General features: G+C 46.4%; 1 protein-coding gene across 1 annotated transcript; it reads right to left on the minus strand.

Moving 5' to 3' along the window:
- Positions 1-858: 858 nt before the first annotated feature.
- Positions 859-16,043, minus strand: LOC148660086 (uncharacterized). Its single transcript, XM_088634106.1, has 12 exons — positions 15,880-16,043; positions 13,891-13,974; positions 12,761-12,961; positions 9,747-9,842; positions 9,253-9,391; positions 7,828-7,887; positions 7,146-7,315; positions 6,309-6,497; positions 5,607-5,699; positions 5,111-5,252; positions 4,446-4,541; positions 859-1,811 (listed from the first exon to the last, which is right to left on the minus strand). Exons 2-12 carry the CDS (start codon positions 13,972-13,974, stop codon positions 1,768-1,770), a joined length of 1,314 nt encoding a protein of 437 aa, XP_088490232.1. The 5' UTR covers positions 15,880-16,043; the 3' UTR covers positions 859-1,767.
- Between the last annotated feature and the right edge of the window lie 693 nt (positions 16,044-16,736).

The following is a 16,736-nucleotide window of genomic DNA, read 5'->3' on the forward strand; positions in this document are numbered from 1 at the left end:
TGTCCATTGTCTCTGTTTGATTAAATATGCCTGTCAAGCAAACCCAATCAACCCCATCAACCCCAATTAGGTTTATGTTTATGAATCCCTGATGGAAAAGTAAGATCAGAAGACAAATGATCCAAAATGGTATTTAAACTGATGTTATGTGATATCCATGTAAATGGACTTGTCTGGTCTCTTTTGAGCACGTTTCATGATTTAAAATAGGGCTGATTTTCTGCAGTTGGTACAACAGCCTGACAGTGTGGTTGCCTCACTTGAGCTTGATTTTGGTTTGGAGCACTTGCTGTGTGGAGTTTGCATGCTGTCCCCTTGACCACAAAGTTTTCCCTGTGGCCACACTTAGCCCACGTTGCACTGTCACTACCTCACTCAACCAACCAACCAACGATGGATCGATCAATCAATCAATCAATCAAAGCCCAGTGCCAGTACACGTTGCACTGTCACTACCTCACTCAACCAACCAACCAACGATTGATCGATCAATCAATCAATCAATCAATCAAAGCCCAGTGCCAGTACACGTTTCACTGTCACTACCTCACTCAACCAACCAACCAACGATTGATCGATCAATCAGTCAATCAATCAATCAAAGCCCAGTGCCTGTCACTTCCTCACTCAACCAACCAACCAACAATCAATCAATCAATCAATCAATGAAAGCCCAGTGTCTTCACAGTCATGGTTGGGTGTCTGCTGTGTTCCAGTGGTGCTAAAACCCACACGTTAGATCGGATGTGTGACGAAGTAACAGACACAATGACAGGTCCCTTTTTGAGAAGCACATAAAATCAAGTGTTTTCTTCTAGCAGAATTCAATACCACGGTAACACAGAACGCACAAGACCATTTTTACCATTAAATGTTTTTTAATTGTTCATTTTTACAGCTGATTATTGAGGATGGGCAGGTGTTGGCAAGACGTTAAAGTGGGTTGGCTGATAAAAGGAACAGAACAGAACCGCACATTGGGCCTAGGTGTATTTCCTTTTTAAAAAAAGGACATACATATATTACAACAGTTACAATTTACAGGAAATAGAAATTCATCTGTTTCCCACACTCCACACAAACATCTGAAGTTTTGTCATGGCTTGGGGTCATTTCAGGGATCAAGATCATTCGTCAGGCCACCTTTCTTAAACCAGAGCCCCTCTCACTATGGATTCTACAGCACCAGTTGGAGTGAAGAGGCTTCATCAGGTCTCGAACCGTGTACGCTTGTGCACTTGTACGAGCCCCAGAGCCCCAGAGCCACGACCGCGGTAGATCCGGCCTAAAGGTCCCGGGTTCGAGGGAAGAAAGCTAGGTCAGACCACATTCATCAAGACCTCATTTCATAGCGGCAGAAATGTGTTCGGCCACAAATTCCGGCATCAGGGGCTCACAGCTCGCTGGGTCACGACTGTCTCAGGAGCGAGCGTCACGCCTGATAGTCAGGCAGGAGTGAAGGGAAGGATTGTCTGTGGAGAGTGGAGTCTGTAGCAAAGGCACTACGTTTAAAGTGACAGAATTTCAATTCCTTTGCTCCTTCATCCTCCTCTTTGTTTTTCTCCCCACAGAGATTCTATTTATTAATGCAGTAGTGAAACCAGTCATTTTAGCTTTATTGTTTGCAAAGGTGGTCCCAGCAAATCTTGAACGCCGACCAGAATTGCAGAAAACACCCATTAAAGCAGATTCTTTTCAACACGAATTGTTAGGCAGGCTCTCCAGAGACTCCCAGATTCCAGGCTCGAAGGTCTGATCTGGTCCTCGCTAGTACATCCCAAAGATCAGCCCAGACACCAGGATCAGCATCCCTGCAGAGAGCAGAAGCAACAGAGAGACGTTACCTTCTGAGTGTGAGAGCAGCTGTAGTTATTTCAGGACAAGACTAACCAGTTCCAGCAAAAAAAAACACAATCTACAGGTGAATAAACATGTGAGTTCACCTGCATTTGATCTTGTCTGTACAGACCCGTGTTGGCCTAAAGCTCATATTCTGGGTGTTAATACACAGCAACACATGGGGTGGATTCACTGTACAGTTAAAATGTTCAACTCCAGCCCATTTTGGTGTCACGGATGTCGGAAAGGACGAACCGTGGAATGGCAGGAGAGCGTAAAAGACCCTATGCGTAGCGGCGAGAGGGGAGTTAGCCGTTCAGCTGTTCAGGAAATGCCATAAAGAGACCTATGTCCTCGGGTAGTGGATGTGGGGCGACCTGGTGCTAGGCGGGTCTCAGGATATCCAGAAGTCAATGCTGAGTGAAGGCAAATGCAATCCAGAAATATATAGCCCCAGAGAGAGAGAAACACTGGAAGGACAGCAAAGCACCAGAAACAAGAGACAGGACAGAGAAGGAGCGCCCTCTGGCCGCAGAGGGCGTGACACTTGGCTCAATATTATGTTCCTTGACGGGATAAAAACCCCTCCATATGCATCATCTCGTGTCCAGGGGCGTCCTGTTAGAACTCTGGAACAATATTTCTACAATAAATAAGCCATTAAAACACAAAACAGGTATCAAAACTAAAAAAAACCCAGAGGTAAACAGAAACTACAAACTGTAAAGATGCCAAGAAAGGTATCAGGAACGAATATTGTGCATTTTTATTCAGTGACGAGAACATTTTCACTTTCAAGCTCATTTGCAAGTGAAACCCAAAGCACTCAGAAACTCAGGTATAAGATAATAAAATCATTGTCTTTCAGCTCCTCGAGCTCACATGGTTGCAATCAGCTGATTTGCAGCTTATACCAGCTGCAGATCATTTGAATATCTTGTGTTATATCAGAAGCCCACATTCTGGATGATAAATGTTACCTACAGTGGGGGAATACACTTGAAATTCAAAGTGTTTAATTTTAGAACAGATGTGAGTCCACAATATGCAGTGCGAAGAAACTTGTCCCTCAGCCCTATACGGTGCAACATGGAGGTCAATGTTGTGCCAGAAATTAAGATCCTTCGATCATCCCAAAAAAAACTCATCTGCTTTGAATTCAATGTCTTTGGAAACACAGTTTCCACAGAAGACTGACACCTGAAGAGGACTGTCATACCCTCTGGCTGCAGAGGGCGCTCCTTCTCTGTCCTGTCCCTAGTTTCCTGTGCTTTGCTGTCCTTCCGGTGTTTCTCTCTCTCTGGGGCTATATATTTCTGGGTCTTTCATTTGCCCACGCTCAACATTGATGTTCGGATGTTCTGAAACCCGCCTAGCACTAGGTTGTCCCACGTCCGCCACCTGGGGGCATAGGTTTCTATACGGCATTCCTGAACAGCTGAGCCCGGGCTAACCCCCGTCTCGTCGCTACGCATAGGGTCTTTTCACTCTCCTGCCATTCCACGGTTCGTCCCTTCCGACATCCATGTCAAGGACGTTTGTGTGCCAGGTTCGTGAGCAAGACATACCATACGGTATGAGGGTGCGATATTCGTTTTTGGCGAATCATTAAGCTTTAACATTGTTCCACTCCCGAACTTCACACAGCACCAACAGTGAGCTGTGCTCAGCCAGACAATCTCCTTCAGGGTCCAGCAAGGTTTCAAGTGAGCCCAACACTTTCTAAGGGTTGTTTTGGCTTTCGCTGCATCTCCTTCTGATCCTCTCACTCCCTTCCTCTGGACACTCTCTCTCACTCCCTGCCTGTGGACACTCTCTCTCACTCCCTGCCTCTTACCTTGGACTCTCTCTCACACCTGTGTACCCATTCCTGTAGACACTCTCTCACACCTGTGTGCCCATTCCCGTGAACACTCTCTCTCACTCCCTGCCTCTTACTGTGGGCACTCTCTCTCTCACCTGTGTGCCCATTCCTGTGGGCACTCTCTATCACCTGTGTGCCCTTTTCTCACCCTTCTCTCCCCTTCTAGCCTGAAGAAGCCTCAGTAGCTGGAACAGTGTGTTTCCTCTTTCTGTTGTTCAGTGGGGAAGTAACCACTGCCTGTTCTCTTGCAGCCAACGCTCACTGGTGGAGCTCCCTGCTCACGCTTTTTAATAGTGCTTGGTCCTTTGCAGGATAGCATGTTGGCTCAGAGGGTAGCATTGCTGCCTCATAGTGCTGGGGTCCTGGGTTCAATTCTTGGGGTGCTCTGCGTGTTTGCACGGGTTTCCTTTGGGTGCTCCAGTTTCCTCCCACAATCTCACAAAAGATATACTGGTAAGTTTGTTGTCTGCTGTGAAAAATGACCCTGGTGTGAGTGTGTGCGTGCCTTTGTTTGTGTCTGTCTGCCTGTGATGGACTGGTGTCCCATCCAGGGTGTACCCTGCCCTTCTCCCGTTGTTTGATGGGCCATGCTTTGGCACCCCTGTGATGCTGAACTGGATAATTGATGGTCCTGGGCATCACAGCCTTTGAAGGGGCTCATGCCGCTCAGAAACGGGTTTCTGGGAATGGAATTCCAGAAATTGACTCCTGATGAGCCTGACAAAGCAGGGAGATGTCTTACCGTTCACTGCGGTGAGGGCAGGAGCGCTGGCACTGGACAGCCCCAAGTCCACTTTGCTATCGGTTCGGAGCCGGACATCAGGCGCGCTCAGCGTGTCTGTGAATTGTACGATCAGTAAATACCACTTGATATAGTAAATATCACTGCTAAGAATGAGCATTTGGCCCATCTAATCGGTTTGACGATGATCAGCTGACTGATCAGAGAATATCATCCTGATGGGATCATGATTGAGTAACGTGTTCCACATCCCCACCATAAAGACCAGTATAAAGACTCTTTCCTGACTGGAGAATCTCATTCAACCATTTCTTAAAAGAAGCCAGAGTTTCACGAACATAACTAGGTAGCTTGTTCCACATTCCCATAACCGTTTGTGAAACGCAATGCCCCCAGTTAAGTTTTTACTGGTCTCTACTGGACCATAACTGTAGGACCTGCCATTTCGGCTGCGAGCAGTCTTTTCAAGATGACATGAGAAAGGAAAATGAAACAAAAAATGAGAATGCTCAAACGTCCGACCCCATCGTTTTCATCTGTGAGTTTGTTGGGAGAAACGATAGAGTCGCGCTTTAGTGGTCTGAGCTGGGTTGAAGCTGGATTTTCATCTGCCTGGACCTGATAACAACGAGACTGAATTTCCTCCCACCGGTTTGATAACTCACCATTCGTAAAATTCCCAACAGCCAGGATAACATAGTATGGTGTCGCTGCCGCCTTGCTCCTGCTGTTAAGGATGTTTTTTGCAGTGAAGGAGCACTGGAGGATGCTGCCGTTCAAAGAGCCTTTAATGGTGTCAATGTCGTTCTGGAATAAGGAAGATCAGGTAAGATGACACACGGAGAACATACCTGAATAAAGAGTCACTATCCGACACTATGGATTTTAGCACCAAGACTATGCAAATTGATCCATTTAGTCACTAAGATTTATTCTTTCAATTCAACCCCTCACTGAACATGGCGAGTGCTGCTGTCTCATACTGAGCCGGCTGCATCCAGAGAGGGTTGAGGACAGAGTTCCTGCTCCTACAGGGGCACTGGCCAGTCCAGGGGTCCGGCTGGATAATCACAAGGAGCTGGGGTCCCCCTCCGCCCCAGTACTCCAGCCCGAGGTCAGAGCCCTTTCACAACATCCCAGTGTTGCTACGGAGACAGTTACCGCGCTCTTTTCCACCAGCGCGGATCTGTTGTAGTCTGCGCGGAGGAACCTCAAGGTCTTGTTCTGGGCCTGAGCGCACACGTAGGCGTCTCCCTGCGGAGAGAAGGCGGACGCTGAGCAAGGCACACCGGTACAGGCACGGAGACACAGTGGGTGGCATTGCTGCTTCGCAGTGCTGGGGCCCTGGGCTCAATTCCTGCGGCCCTATCAGTGTGGAGGTTGTATATGCTCCCCGTGTTTGTGTGGGTTTCCCCCGGGTGCTCCGGGTTCCTCCCACAGTCCAAAGACAGGCTGGTGGGTTAATGGGCTTCTGGGGAAATTGGACCTGGTGGGAGTGTGTGTGCGTGTCTGTGTTTCTGCCTGTGTCTCCCCTATGAGGGACTGGCATCCCGTCCAGGGTGTACCCCAACTTGCGCCCGTTGCTTGCTGGGATAGGCTCCGGCTCCCCGTGACACTGTACTGGATAAAGCGGAGTAGAAAATGGATGGGTGGGTCAATGGATGGGAGATACGGAAGTTGCTTGTGGATTAGTGGACAGAATGACGTGTTGCTATTGACTGCTCCAGATTTAAGCCTCGAGCGATTCTGCGCCCCAGAGCGGTTTTGAAAATGCATTATGGGATTTAACTTGAATTGCAAGGAAGGAGCTGGCAATTTAAAGCAGGGCAGAAGAAGGCACTTGACGACACACGGATCTCTCACCGTTATGTTGTCGGAGGACAAAATGGTAGCAATGTAGCCGCTGGAGAGTCCACTGAGCTCAAGAAAGACCCCGCCTAGTGTGCTCTTGCCAGACATGAAAAGACAGTCTCCAGTGTCAGCCGGGTTACAGTTTTTAGGAACCGCCTTGCAGATTTTAGTCTTTCCGCACTGATCGCTGGTGATAGATCCCTGCAGATGACAAAAGCAGACATTGTTTTATCGGAATGTTCTCTGTTTTCCTTTGGTTTGACTCATTTCATACAGACATGCCTGAAGTATTAAATCACACCCAGGTATTTCTAATAACATCCCTCATTTGAAAGGCAGCCAACAGATTCGTGATTCAGATTGCCACAGCCTTCTCACCGTCTGAGCGTGTCAGAAAGGTCATAGTTCAGATGTGAATAAAGATTCCATAACGTAAAGAAAGAAAGAGGCCAGAGACAATGATTTATCAAATTGCAAATGAATCTTGGACCTTGAACATATATAGAACATCTTCACATTATGTGTGCCAACTCTAAACCATCTAAATTAGAGCTGAAGAGCTCTCTACATTATTCTAAGGTGTCAACATGTGTGCTACATGATAAAGAGTAACCATGTGCTTCATATATGGTGCACAGTTTGAGTCAATTCCAAATGGAGTCTTTTACTATCATTTTCTATCAGTATTTTAGAGAGGGACAGTGCCAAAATATCAGTGCAGTCTGTTTGTGTATTCATTTAGATAGCTGAGTGCTTTACTGAATTCATCTGACTAGTAAATTATCTGTGTGTTTGGAGTAACAAAATGCATGGATTTAATTACTGCAAATAGCATCACAGTTTACTCACTGTGAGAGCTCCAATCGTAGCAGAAGGAACCGCTGAATTAGAGCTGGATGACACTGTTGGGTTCAATGGTGTTGTAGAGTTGGTTGATGTTGTGCTAAATGACATTGTAGAGTTGGAAGATGATCTTGTGCTCGATGACGTTGTAGAGGTGGGCGAAGCTGGAGTCGAAGCTAGAGAATTGTTGGTTTGTTAGCGTGTTGTTGTCCAAGTACAAATAATAAATACAAAATAAAGGAATGAGCTAGATGTACTCTATCTAGGGCCTACATTTGGACTTCTCCATAATGCTAAACCTGAAATGTTCTAAAAGCTCCCCATAATCCTGAAACTCCTGGCACTGGAGTTACTCACTCGCAATAAAGTCAAGTTTTTTTTGAGAAGGTGTGGCAGGCTTGTATGATTTATTTAAAGCTCTCTATAGTTGAAGAGATGAGACTTTCATGTGCACCTTCCAAGTCCTATTATAGATAATGTATTAACTGGTAATGTTGTATGGCCATTTAGGAAACTTTTGAATAATTTATCTTTGTAGACGAATGTGTACCATTGACTGTCTGTTTTCTATTCCTTCTTTCCATTGCTGCTGATGATGAGCAAGACCTGAAATGGCTTAAACTGCTATGGAATAGGGGCCATTATTTTTCCCCTAAAAGCTGGGATGATGTGCAAAGTGGTTTCTTACCATTTGGTGTGACTGACAGTAGATTCACTGCACTGCTGCTTTGGAATTTAACAGATGGTCCTGAAATTTTTCAAAACACGCATGAGTTTGTCTTTATTAACTGTTGCTACCAAGCATTGTACACATTGAGGTGACACAAAGCAAGATTTTACGCGCATTTTGTGGTCATTAAGTAACTATATGACATGTTACTTTGCTTCATGGTGGTTTACATGTTTTATCAATGCCATACAGACATCTGTCATGGCAGTTTGGAAATTCCAAAGACATTAGATGAATGTGATTAATAAGACACTAATGGTTAAAGTGATTGTTACAACAGGATATCAGTGTTTAGCCTCATCAAGTAACATGTTCAGGATAGACGTTTGTTATTTGTTCTTGGAAATGCTGTTGGATGTGCTCTTCATCTGTTTGGGCAAGAGAGCTCAAACAGAGACAACAGACTGTTCTTGTCTGGGAATGTTCATAAGGCAGACTTGTCAGATGTCCAGTGGCCTCAATAATATATTTTGCAAGCCATCCTAGCTCACCATGACCCAACGACAACCTTTCTCAGCTCAACCCAGCCTACCCCAACTCAGCTTTCCCCAACTCCCCACCAGCCTATCTCAACTCAACCCAACCTACCCCAACTCAACTTACCCCTCCAGCCTATCTCAACTCAATCCAACCTACCCCAACTCAACTTACCCCTCCAGCCTATCTCAACTCAACCCAACCTACCCCAACTCAACTTACCCCTCCAGCCTATCTCAACTCAACCCAACCTACCCCAACTCAACTTACCCCTCCAGCCTATCTCAACTCAATCCAACCTACCCCAACTCAACTTACCCCTCCAGCCTATCTCAACTCAACCCAACCTACCCCAACTCAACTTACCCCTCCAGCCTATCTCAACTCAATCCAACCTACCCCAACTCAACTTACCCCTCCAGCCTATCTCAACTCAATCCAACCTACCCCAACTCAACTTACCCCTCCAGCCTATCTCAACTCAACCCAACCTACCCCAACTCAACTTACCCCTCCAGCCTATCTCAACTCAACTCAGACTTCCCAAACTCAACCTTACCCAAGCTAGCACCACACCAACACAACACCATATCCTGATCCAACACTAGCCTATCTATCCAAACTTCACCCAAAATCAAACTATATCAGCTCAACCTATCTCAACTCATCTCACTCCAACTAAACAACAACCTATCTCAACTCATTTACCCAACCACATTAATGCTGGGGATTGGACAGAAAGGCTAGGTGTTTCTCTCTGACTGTTTCTGTCTGGGAATGATCGGAAGTTGGATATTCATGTCATGATGTCTAGTGGCTGAGTTGTCTGCTGTTCGTTGAAATTGATGTTCTTTACAAACAGAGCAAGCACGTAACATGAGGGACACACGATCACAGAAACATTACCATTTGTGACATTCCCAACAGCCAGAGAGATGTTATAGAGTATTGTAGCTGTGCCATTTGTTGTGGTGAGATTTTTCACAATGAAGGTGCACTTAATGACGTTGTCTTTTGCAGAGCCAGTGATGTTGTAAACAGTGTTCTGGAATGAGAGGGAGTTTTAACAGAGTGCTTTAACCTGCTTGTCAAAATGCAGGGCTTTTGCAGGTATCCTGACTGTACATTTAAATGAACATGCCTTTAAAATTACTTAAGATGAAAAAGTTCACTTAGTTTCTTTCAAATGTGTCTTTTTATAGTGTATTTTTGTTGAAAGGAGAATTTTCCGGGACACGCAATGACAGAAAAATAATGAAGACAGTGGAACAGACAGCTTCCCTGATAATTCCAGTCCAACCTCCTGTCTCAACATTTCTACCTGACGCAAACCAGCTCCCCTGAACCCCCAACACCGCAAACACTTTGTGGGTACAGACCCACCAGATAAAGATACTTACACTGACATTTTCTGGATTCAGGCTGGATCCATTGTAGTATGCACGAAGGAACAAAACTGTTCCATTTTCACCCTGAGTGCATTCAAAGGCGTCTCCCTGTGGACACAAGGCAATTTCCGGGTGATGGACTGAGCAAGCCTGTCTACGGTCTTCCTGATAACCCAGCAATGCCCAGCTGAACTAAGTCTTCCAAGATTCAAGGTTCAAGATTTTTTGATTTGCCATTTACAACAAGTGGATTGGAATACTAACTCGTTCAGCTGTACTCAGTTACAGTAGGGAAAACAATAGGCACAAATGACAAACAGACATGAACAATACATTTAGACAATAGATGTTATAATACAGCCAAGCCAGGACATAGTGCAGACAGTGCAGTACCTTAAAGTGCAGGTGCTTATTTGAGCTGTTTAAGATGCGGACTGCTTGGGGGAAGACACTGTTTCTGAATCTACTGGTCAGTGTTCTAATACTACGATACCCCCTACCAGAACCCAGGGGTGAAAACAGATCATGGCCCGGGTGAATTGGGTCCCGGAGTATAGTTCGAGCCTGGTTGTGACAGTGGTTGAGATCTATCTGGTCGATGGAGGGTAGCTCGGTCCCAGTGATTTTCTGGGCAGACCTCACAACCCTCTGTATGGCTTTTCTGTCCTGTCCTGTGGCTCCACCATACCACACCGTAATACCGCCGGGTAGGACACTCTCAATCGGATTATGGTAAAGATTGGTGAGTGTTATCTTGCTCATCCCCCACTTCCTTAACTGTCTCAGGAAGTGAAGGCGCTGATGGGCTTTAGTGAGGATGGCAGCAGTGCTCTCTGGCCAGCTCAGCATCTCAGAGATCTGGAGGCGAAGGAACCTGAAGGTGCTGACAGTTTCGACTAGAGCCCAGTGAATGATGATGGGTCTGTGATGCCTTCCTGAAGTCCACAATAATCTCTTTTGTTTTTTGCCGATGTGAAGTGTGAGGTTGTTGTTGTGACACCACTCCACCGGCTCTGCTACAGTACCTCACTCCTGTAGCTGGTTTCATCACTATTGCTGATAAGACTGATGACTGTGGGCCAGTGAGACAGCATCGGCCACTGACCTATTATTCCTATAAGCAAACTGCAGGGGGTCCAGGGAGTCTGGGACAATACTGTTGATGTGTCCCATCACCAGTTTCTCCATGCACTTCATGACTACTGAGGTGAGTGCCACCGGGCGGTAGGCATTCTGACATGACACCTTGGCTGCTTTAGGCAGGGACACGACAGTACTCCTCTTGAAGCACAGTGGGACAGTAGACAGGGATAGTGACGTGTTAGATATTACAGTGAAGACAGGGGCCAGCTGTGCTCCACGTGCATTTTAAACACAGGGGGGGATGCCTTTGGGGCCGGCAGCCTTGCGTGGCTCCACCTTTCCGAAAGCTCTCCGGACCTCCTGTTCAGACAGCTGCAGAATAAATTCCCCGGGCTCACCGGGCGTTTTGTATGAAGTGTCTGTATTGTGAGCGTCTTCGTCACTGAGTGAAGCAATCAGTGATTGTTTCAGTGACCGCATCAAGGAGCTAAACGTGTAAAACAAATGTGGATTTTAAACCATAACTTAAAAATATGACTTTGGTAGTGTTTAACCAGTTTTTATGACATCTTGACAGGCAAGCCTATATCTCGGACTAAAATCTTCAATGTTACTGTACCTTTCCATGCTAGATGCGTTCTGGAAGAGGCCAGATCCTTCTCTTTTCGTTGTAGTACTTTGAGACACACATTGCCTAAGTTCCAAGATTGATCCTGTTTACATTATTAATTAAATAATGGAGGATCTGCTCACAGCAAAATTCTGTGATAGAGTGGATTGGAGTGGCTGCACGCTGGGTAGTCCTGCATTGAACTTGCATTGTTCCAGTTAGTTGGTGTTTCTCAATAGGGATGATACATATATATCAGACACGTTAAACACAGAATCCAGAAGGGTGGAGCTGCTCAAGATGGTGTGGAACAGTGTTTAGCGTCTCCTAATAATCCCCATCTATGAGCATGGCTTCATCACTCCATTCTCCTCCTCACTGCTAGCTGATGTGTGGTGAGCAGACTGGCGCACTTTGGCTGCTGTTGTATCATCCAAGTGGGGCTGCAGATTTGGTGGTGGTAGTGGGATTCCCCATTACCTGGAAAGCACTTTGAGTGGAGTGTCCAGAAAAGTGCTGTATAAGTGTAAGCAATTATTATTAGTTACTGTACGACCAAGTAACTATCAGATGCTATCAGATGCTGTCAGAAGATTCTTAGCAAACATGGATCACCTGCTTTACAGGGATGTTAATCTACTGTACGTGGGAGATAGTATAGGCAGGTTCAGTTGCCAGTAAAATAAATGTATTGTTCAGTGGGGAAGTATGAGAGGAAGTATGCATTAATGCTACAGTTCTGCTTTGTTTTGTAGCAGTCAATTATTGGTGGGTAATGTTAAAATCCCGAAATGCACAGAGAATATCTGTGGGCCCTGGGGTTGGGCGATGATGAGAGACGGGATAGGAATGAATGACGTTCTGGGCAAATGAGCGTGACTGTGGCACAGCTGACTTTTTTTCCGAGCTGATCATCACTTGATAGGACCATACCCGGGTGGTTTGGTGTGGTGGCTCTGTGGTTAAGGAGCTGTGTCTGTGACTAGAAGGTTGCTGGTTCAAATCCCATGATGGCTTCACCCCAAGCTGCTCCAGGAGTGCTGTATAAATGGCTGCCCCTGTGCTCTGACCCTAAGCTTCTCTCCCTGTCTGTGTGTCTCATGGAGAGCAAGCTGGGGTCTGAGAAAAGACAAATTCCTAATGCAAGAAATTGTATATGGCTGGTAAAGTGTTCTTATGAGGCAAAGAATCCGTCTCAGTCCTCGCTCCAACGTTAAGACCATCCTGGTGAGCCCCGTTACAGCCGTGTCATCGCAAAAACCACACAGGGCCAAAGGCCCACGTTCTCTCGCTTGGCCAAGATGGCTGACGGGTCAGCTCTGGACACACGTACCGAGCTCACACCTCCTGTAGCCAAGATGATGGCGACGTAGCCGCTGGACGTGCCCTGGAGCTCAAAAGAGACACCGCTGCTGTCCACTGGGTCTCTGGCGGTGGACGCAAAGAGACAGTCTCCACTGGAGGCCGGGTCGCAGCCTGTGGGAGCGCCAATGCAGAATTTAGTAGTTCCACAGCCATTCCAGGTGATGTTTCCCTGTGGAGAGTGAGACAGGAATAAAGAATAATTATATCAGCGGCCACAACTCACAGCTGGGAGCCCCACTGAAGCTCAGCAGGTGTGAGCCTGGTCAGTACCTGGATGGGAGACTTCTGGGAAGGTTGCTGTTGGAAGAGGTGTTAGTGAGGCCAGTAGGGGGCGCTCACCCTGTCCTGACTCTCCCTGGTCATTGAAAATCCCAGGGTGTCTCTCGAAAAGAGTAGGGGTGTAACCCTGGTGTCCTGGCCAAAATTCCCCCTGGTCTTTACCAGTCATGGCCTCCTAATAACCCCCCTCTCTGAACTGGCTTCATCACTCTGCTCCCCTTCCCACTGAGAGCTGGTGTGTGGTGAGAGTACTTGTGCATAATAATACTTATGATTGTCATGTCATCTGCCAAATCGCTTTATACCATACGGTGTTGAAGGAATCCGGAGCCTGCCCAGCAAGCAACAACAAGCGCAAGGCAGGACACACCCTGGACGGGTGCCAGTCCATCGCAGGGCAAGTGCAAGCCAGTCATACATGGGGACAATCTGGAGGCCGCAGTAAAGGCCAAGGAGGGAAATTTGGTCCGGACCCCGGGATAACTCCCTGCTCTTCTCAAGAAATACCCGGGGATCTTTAATGACCACAGAGAGTCAGGACATTGGTTTAACATCTCATCTGAAAGACAGCGCCCCCTGTTGTATAGTGGCCCTGCCACTATACCGGGTCATTAGCTTTCCCAGGAGTCTCCTATCCAGGTACTGACCAGACTCACACCTGCTGAGCTTCAGTGGGGCTGCCAGCTGTGAACTGCAGGGTGATAGAGCTGCCGGCTATAGTAATTATTATTATAATTATTATTGCTGAAATAGACTGTGTCTCACGACTGCTCTGCCTGTCGACGGCCGCGAGACAGCAAGCGCGTGGAGGCCTCTCACCGTGAACGGAGCTGCCACAGTCTGTCCATCCACAAGAACCGTCAGGCCCAGGAGCAGGAGGGCAACGCTGAGTCTTTGATCCATCTGGAGGAGGAGAGGGATAGGATTGTTCCACGTGCACAGACGTAGTCACGGTAGTTCATCTACAGCAGAATCCCAAAGAAATCCACCAGGAACGTATCAAGATTGACTCGTTGGCTAAATTCCACTGGCCATTTAAAGGATAATCCTGAATGAAAGGGCCCAACCCTATAGTATAGTAATAATAATAATCATCATCATAATAATTGCTTACACTTATATAGCGCTTTTCTGGACACTCCACTCAAAGCGCTTTACAGGTAATGGGGATCCCCTCCACCACCAATGTGCAGCCCCACCTGGACCTAGTACAGTGTTATACCCTATAGATCTGGACCATATGGTATCCTATAGTGCACTGTTGCAAAGAAGTGATGTATAATTACACAAAGCCTGGAGCATTACAGCACTACAAAACACCGCTCCAAAGGGTAAGGCGCGGGCATTGAAAATCCTTTGGATCAGAGTGGCTTTTGAAAGCTTTAAGGCTTTCCCCATAGAATATAAGTGGAAACTCATTCAGTTTCATGACGTTTCATAAGTATACAGAATAAATATAGAGTAGAAGCCTTTGGTTGAAAAAGATTATTATGTAGGTTACCATTTTGCTATTGTTTGAGGTGGGAAGGTGTGTCAGATTCCAGCTTTCTTCTAATGCTGAAAAACCTCTGTCTACATCAGCAATTACAGAACCACAGCCCGACACATCCATTATGTTTATTTTCCGACACATAACCGTCTAACCCTGGACAGGGTGGCGGCGAGCCGCGATCTAACCTTCAGTCAATATGCTGGAGGTGGGCCACACCCAGGACAAACGCACACGCGGACACCCACACCCACAGGGGACAATCAAGAGCTGCGATCCACTGAGACCGTTCGAGTGTGGGAGGAAAACAGCCGCACCCGAAGGAGACCAACTCAACCGTGGACAGAACATGCAAACACCACACAACCGGTGCCCTAGACTGGAATCGAACCCAAGACCCAAGAACTCTGAGGGGTGACTACAAATGGCTAGAAGACCAGGCCTCCCTGTGAACTAAAGGTATCCCACTGTACTGCCACAAACATATAATACAGTGTAAATCTATTCATATAAATATGTATTAGATAGATAGATAAGACGTTATTAATCCCGTAGGGAAATTGATGTGTTACAGCAGTCCAGCCCAAGACAAGCAAAAACAGACATCAGAATAGTTATAAAACACACAATATGTGCAATAACAATAAAATATGTACAAAATGTGCATAGGTTTATACAGACTGATTGTCCAAAAAGTACAATGGAGCAAACATGCTGTCCATAGACTAGCAGATGAAGGGCTAACAGTCCTAGCCTAGGGCAGCGTTATACACCCTGACAGCCGCCGGGAGGAAAGACCTGCGGAAACGTTCCCTTGAACACCGGAGCTGGAGCAGCCTGTTGCCAAAAGTGCTCCGCTGCCCAGTAACAGTCCCATGAAGCGGATGAGAGGCGTTGTTCATGATGGCTGTGAGCTTGGTCAGCATTCTCACAGCATTCACACATTATACACCTTACAAGTAAATATATACCTGCATATATATTTTGCATGTATATATAAATTCCCGCTGAAAAGAGAAGAAAGAGTGAGCGTGTGAGGTGTGACCTCACACCAGAAGAAGGCTCCACAGCCGAAACGTTGTGTTTTCTTTCTTCTTTTTTTCAGCATGGAATAAACCCATGACTTGTTCCTTTGCAGCCCTATGCATACTGACGCAGCTCCCCACCTGAACTATACAAAGTCAGATAGATTACGAGTAAACGCACATATCTGCTGTAAAAGCTGAGTGTGCAGAAGCGCAGCTGTAAGCGAAGGCGATGGTAGAGAAGCAAGAGGAGTCAGGGTCAGCCCGAGCTCAAGAGAGCGGACAGAGTCTTGCCTTGTTCCTGCAGGTCAGCTGTGGGGCTTCTCTCCAGTGAGCCGCAGTGTCTTCTCTCCCGTTCAGATGCAGAATGACAGGTTCCTGAAAAGGCTGTGGCTTTTTGTACCAGGTGTTTCATGTGACACAAAAGAGGGAGGTTTCCAGCCAGGATGCTCATACATTTTGAGGCTTACTCATGTGACCTTTATGTGTTTGTGCATATAGCCGGTTTATGTTCCTACGCAGTCAATTTAAAGTCTTTAGTTGTTCCCTGACTACAAATGGAAAATGTTCTTTACCATTATATATACTTTCTCTCCTGTGGGGGAGTTCTCTCCAGAGCGCAGTCTGTGTGGGGGATGTGATGAAGCCAGCCCGCACATAACACCTGAAAACAGTAAACGTTCAGAAGCAGTTTTTATTTCCATAGCTATCATGATAGGTATTGGATATCACAACTATCATAAGTGTCATGGAAAACCAAGAGCCAAATGCAAATTGACCAATGAACCACTCGTCATCACCACTGATGACTGAATGTTGTGGTTTTTGTACTGCAAACAGCAGGCTGTCATTTACTGTTGTATATTGGAAATTGGACTTTGTTTTTACGGTATATACTGGACAGTTTATTGATCCATACACCGGTCTTCACCTGTCTGCACACTGTGAGAACAAGGCTGTACTTGTGACACATGGCACAAACACTCTGATCTTGAACGTGAGACGTTCTGAGTTTATGCAGAGAAATACTGCCCATTATCGTACCGTAGGGAAATTTAGTCTCTGTCCCGAGATCGGTCAAAGGTTGTTTTATTGACTCTATGACGTCTGTATAATAAGATGGAAAGCAAACAAACTAAGGCAAAACAAAC

Source organism: Lepisosteus platostomus, chromosome 6 (genome assembly GCF_059453375.1).
Source record: "Lepisosteus platostomus isolate fLepPlt1 chromosome 6, fLepPlt1.hap1, whole genome shotgun sequence".
Classification (NCBI taxonomy): domain Eukaryota; kingdom Metazoa; phylum Chordata; class Actinopteri; order Semionotiformes; family Lepisosteidae; genus Lepisosteus; species Lepisosteus platostomus.